This window comes from Oryzias melastigma, linkage group LG2, assembly GCF_002922805.2.
Source record: "Oryzias melastigma strain HK-1 linkage group LG2, ASM292280v2, whole genome shotgun sequence".
NCBI lineage: Eukaryota > Metazoa > Chordata > Actinopteri > Beloniformes > Adrianichthyidae > Oryzias > Oryzias melastigma.
The window spans coordinates 14,667,999-14,673,508 of record NC_050513.1 but is presented as its reverse complement, the minus strand read 5'-3'; the positions used below and the strand labels follow the sequence as shown (position 1 = coordinate 14,673,508).

Here is a 5,510-nt window from a genome sequence, read left to right as displayed (position 1 = left end):
TGATGACTTGAGTCTGAAGCGTCAAAGACATAATTAAGGAAAAAAAGGCAACAAATATAAATCATATGTTAAGGTTCAAGTCTAAATTCAGCACCAACAATCGACTATATAAGAGAACTGGACTGAGCGAGTGTGAAGTCACCCATAGAAAATGACATACTCCATGTTCCAACAAAATTTAGTCAATTCAGTCACCATCTTTCCAAAATATGTTGGAACCAGGCATCATCAGTAAGCCGAAATTGGTCTATGTTTGGTGTGAGTCCACTTCTATGGCAACCACTCTCTCCAATCAAAAGTGAGCATCTCAGAAGGCCACACCCGTTCCACTGATTCAGGAGAATGCTTCGAAATGTCGACGCGAGGCCACCTACTTTTCTAATTAGTCCCTTTATAACTTAAATAACTAGCCAGAAAGAAATAATGTCACGAAAAAATGGATTCACAAGAACATGCAAAAAAAAAAAAAAAGGTATCACTGCAAGAATGGCTGTTTTGAGAAATTATAATGACCGAGCAACAGGTGTTTTTTCTCAATAACTGTCAATGGGAATTTGGGTTTTGGGACAGCAACACATGTCCTATTTGGAATGTGAAGAAGGACGGGTCATACAGTAAGGTTACCTTATGCCTCATTTTCACTGAGCGGTCCAAACAGAAGTGGACCCGATCGGTACAATAATTTGAGGGTTTTCGTTGTAAAAAGGCCCCCGTTAGGCCAGACCAATTCGTACTATTCTGGGTCCCCCGTTGGTTGTAGGTTCATAGAAAAATCAAATGGATCAGTTAGGGCGGAGCTACTGTCATCACACAATGAAATCCATTGATTGTCGGAAAGGTATTACCACAACAGCAAGCGTTCGACCCTCAAGAATTTCCCCTTGTGGGAATCTTGAATCAAGATTCAAGATTCAAGCCGAAAGTTTTATCCTCCAAACTTTCGGCTGTATTCGTCTTTGCCACCTGGAATCTTCTTACAAATAAAATCTATTTCTTTGCATTCAGTATTCCCCTTTTATTCGCGGGGGTTAGGGACCGGAAACACGCCGAAACCGCGAATACGGAGAACCGCTGTAGTCACACCATTATGACGTACAGCTCCGTCATCACCAGTAAGCCGAATGGTTTGAATGGTTCTCTAGTAAAACCAACAAACGAAAGATGATTAAATGGTCATTTAGAAATACAGTTCCGGATCAAAGATTTATGCCAGATTTATATAAATGATTTATGTACAGCAAACATGGCACTGAAGGAATACTGAGGAAATAAATCAAATATTCAGCTAAAGAAAAAAAAAAAAAAAAATCACCCATCCCATTTTTTGGAAATATACATCTTAAATGGAGCAGAATTTTACACCACTTTATGTACTTTTAAAATCCTACAACTAGTCAATTTAAAAAAAAAGTTGTCTGCATCACCTGTGTAACACTTCGCCAAGACAACCGTGTTCCTATAGGTAGCACATTTTGTGCACATATATTTTTGCCAAATACATCAAATGTATTTTAGCTAAACTGTTCTTTTTCCTATTTGTTGAATAGCATAGGTATAAACCATTGACTGTAACAAAAAAAAAAAAAAACTGGACAGAGTGGATCTGATGTCACCCATAGAAAATGCATGAAAAGAAGCCAACTCAGTCGGCATTTTTTCCACGATATGGATATTGTCATGTTGGGGCCAGATGACAGTATCTGGTCTTAGTCAGTCTGAGTCAACGTTTCTATGGCAACTACTGTTGCCGGTCATGAGTTAGCTTTCACTGAAAGCGACTGGGGAGAATCTGTCAATCAAACTTTGGTAGTAGGCGCCAGCGAGCATCTGATTGGTCGGTTTATAGGTTGAATAACTTGCAATAAAGAAAAAATATGATGAAAAAAATAGAATGACTAAGTAATAACTGTCTATTTCTCAATTGAAGTCTATGGGATTTTAACTTCTTGGAGCAAGCAGGTACTTCCTATTCGGAACCAAAGGGTGAATGAGTTACTCAGTCCAGCTCCATATACAGTCAATGGTGTCAATACCAATAAGACAATTGTTTTGTGATATTGGACTATATAAACAAAACTGAACTGAATTATAAACCGGGGTTGCTCAAACTTTTTGCAAAGAGGGCTAGATTTGGTGAAGTGGAATTGTGTGAGGGTTAACCATTCGGACTGGCTTTCTTTAAATGATTTTAACAACACTAAATTTAAATGAACTATTTAATTAACATTTAATTGCAATGGCATACTAAGAAAATACATGTTTACCTAAATTACTGTCAATTTTTCACACTGTTCATTTTCATTTGGCTCGTTGTGGATGGCATGTATCGTCTGGTAGTTTCTCATCATGGTGAATATCAAAATGGAACTAAAATCAAATCGTACAAACAGTTTTTAGAAAAAGTGCTGGGGGAGACATATTGTCAATTTTATGAAAGGAGCCTAGAAATATGAACGCTGGTCAAATTTGGCTCACCGACCGGACTTTGGACATGCCTGGTGCAAACTAACACGTCTGGGAAGAAAGAACACTGCCTTCTTGTGGCACTATAGTGCTAGGCAATCAAAAACAAAGAAAAAAAAAGAGGATTGTTCAAACACAGCCAAACGGGGAAAAGAAAAACAACTTTATAAAGAACAATTTATGTTCCACGTTGAAGTCTTTCTTGGCCTAAGAATGCAACAAAAAACAGCAGTTACTTAGTATTGTGTTGTGTTTCTGAAAATGCAGGTTTATCAAATATTTGCACGAGAATTTTTGGACTGAAACAGATGTCACAAACCTAACTTTTGCAAGTTTGATGGCAAGCTGGGTTAATTGAACAACAGGTTCAAATAGAAAGGACTGGGAGCTACAGTAACCAGGAGTCAAATAATCCAATCACACATAGTTAAAAAATTTGGGGTTCGGAACTGTTGATCTGTCTAGACAAGTCAAATAATTTTTAAAACTAAATCATTTGGGGAATTTTTTTAATTCTGAAATTAAAGAATTTCTGAGGGGTTACCATTCTGGTGACTAACAGAGAGGATGCTCCTGCACTTTTTCAGGTAGAGGGTGGGACTCCACTGGGAGATACCCATTTTCAAGAACGATTAGAAACTATCTTGTGACACAGAAAAACCAGCGACAGGAAAGATGTGGTAAAAACCAGCAACAGGAAAGATGTGGTAGAATTTGCAGGAGTGCCAACTGGGTGTCAGCAGGAGCCAGAGGAATCATTTTGCACCACCCTGATTCTCACTTGAGGGACCACCCCAACCTCTTTTACAGAAGTTTGATTAAAAAAGTTGGAACATATTTTAAGGTTTTTTAAGGGCCAATCAGGAGGAAAAGAACAACAAGAAGAGGCATTGGAAACAGTCCAATCAATTTCAGATAGATCAATCTCTTAAGACACCCCTAGATCCCTTCATCAGGAAGCTGTCTCTGAACCTGCCTGTTTTTCCCATCCAATGGGGCTTTTCGGTCTTCTTTGTGTCAGCCTCCGTGGTAGTCCAGGTGGTTGGGGTAGCATCCCAGTCCTTGACAAACTTCTGAATACCTGTAGCCACATTGATGATTTCTTCCCCCACCCTGGACAAGGTGGTGTTCTCCTTTGTTTCCTTTGCCTTGATGCTACCAGCGTTCGTTGTGGTAGAACCTGTGGTTCCTCTGGTCTCTCTTGGGGCCTCTGTGGTTTCTTGAGCGAAAAACCAAAAGGCCCGCGAGCTCCCAGCGCAGAGCACCAGGACCAACAACCATATCCTCAACATGCTGCTGCTTCAACAGAGCTCCCAGTGTTCCCCTAAAACTCCACTTGCAGCTGCACTGAAATGTCAAAGCTGTTCAAATGCCACTGAAGCCCCAGAAAGAAGAGCTGATTGATTTCATGGATCCTCCCTCTGAAACCCCCCCTGTGCATAGCTGTTCCACAGACAAATACATGGAGGGGGGAAAGTGCAGAGGCAGGCCCATGGTGGGATGATAAAAGTGACTAGTCAGAGTTGTACCAACACGTCAAAACTCCTCCTACAAATGTGTTGATGAGTGGTTCCCCAAAAACCTCCCGATGTCTGCAAAGGGAGTGACATCATGAAATTCCAATTACTACAACAATGCAACCATTTGGATATTGACAATGCAGACTTCTATTCTATTCAGAATTGAAGCAAAAACACAAACTTCTGACCAGAAGCGGACAAAAGTGTGCAAATAGTTATTTGTCCTACGTAACCCACAAGTTGTTACAGCAAGAGTATTGTTGTCATAGCTCCTATGCCACATCCATAAAATAAAAATTAAAGAGCTGAATTAAAACTTGTAAAATATTAAGATTTTGGACTATAATATACACTCACTTGCCACTTTATGAGGCACACCTGTCCAACTGCTCATCGATGCAAATTTCTTATTAATCAATCACATAATGGCCATTTAATGTATTTAGGCATGTAGAGATGGTCAGGACGATCTGCTGCACTTCAAACTGAGTATCAGAACAGGGAAGAAAGATGATTGAAGTGACTTTCATTGTTGGTGCTATCCAGATGGGCTGGTTAGAATATTTCAGAAACTGTTGATTTACTGGGATTTTCATCCACAACCATCTCTAGGGTTTACAGAGAAGGGTCAAAAAAAAAGAAGAGATTATCAAGTAAGCAGCAGTTATGTAGATAAAAAAGGAGTTGTTGATGCTAGAAGAGAATGGCCAGACTGGTTCCACCTGATACTAAGACAACAGTAACTCAAATAACCACTGGTTATAACTAGGGATGTTCCGATCAGGTTTTTTTTTGGGTCCGATCCGATTCCGAGTCATTCGGTTTTGTGGATTTGCAGATATTGAGTCGCGATCCGAAACTTTTGTAACACATTTAAAACATGAATAAATTAAATAAACAGATTTGCGTTGTCCCTTATTTACACTTCATTAACCTTCTTTTATCAATAAAAACTTAAATATAACACTTCTATGAAGTAGCTTTAATAAAAAAGTAAAAATAGAGCAAAAATAAACTAGAGAAAAAACTATTTCTTGTTATATAAGTGATTATTAGTCAGTTTAGTGACTTTAGCTTTAATATCTTTAGTTATTGAACATTTTTTTAAACAAATGTGATTCCTGTCCTCATCTAAAATTCTTAAAAATAAATGATGACTTTGTTTTAGCATGAATTTGATGATGAGTGTTCATGACTAGCCCATATCATTATTAGTTTTCATTTATCAGTTTTGTTTTGTGATTCTTTTTTAAAGCCATTGAGACATCACATTTTCAGTTTTATTACCACAGTAGTTAGTTTTTTTAAAACTTTTGTCACGTTGTGTCCGAATTCCCCCCCTAATCACTACATAGTGCACTCGCCATTTTCTAGCGCTGTCCGAATCTACCAATTCCAAAATCGATTGGACTTGAAATAGGGCTGGGCGATATGACGATAAAAAAACCGTCGTACGATCTCCAAAGCTGACGATAGGTCATTTTTAAGATATCGTTATATCGCGATATTCTACGAAAAGCTGCAAGA

At 38.5% G+C, this 5,510-nt stretch overlaps 1 protein-coding gene across 1 annotated transcript in view; it reads right to left on the bottom strand.

Annotated features, from left to right (window-relative positions):
- The window catches only part of LOC112156672 (collagen alpha-1(XVIII) chain), a gene marked incomplete in the record, with an annotated part of 39,415 nt that extends 35,536 nt beyond the window's left edge, over positions 1-3,879 (bottom strand). Inside the window, 1 exon segment of the mRNA XM_024288942.2 lies at positions 3,440-3,879. Coding sequence (XP_024144710.1) covers positions 3,440-3,755 — 316 coding nt within the window.
- Positions 3,880-5,510: the final 1,631 nt, after the last annotated feature.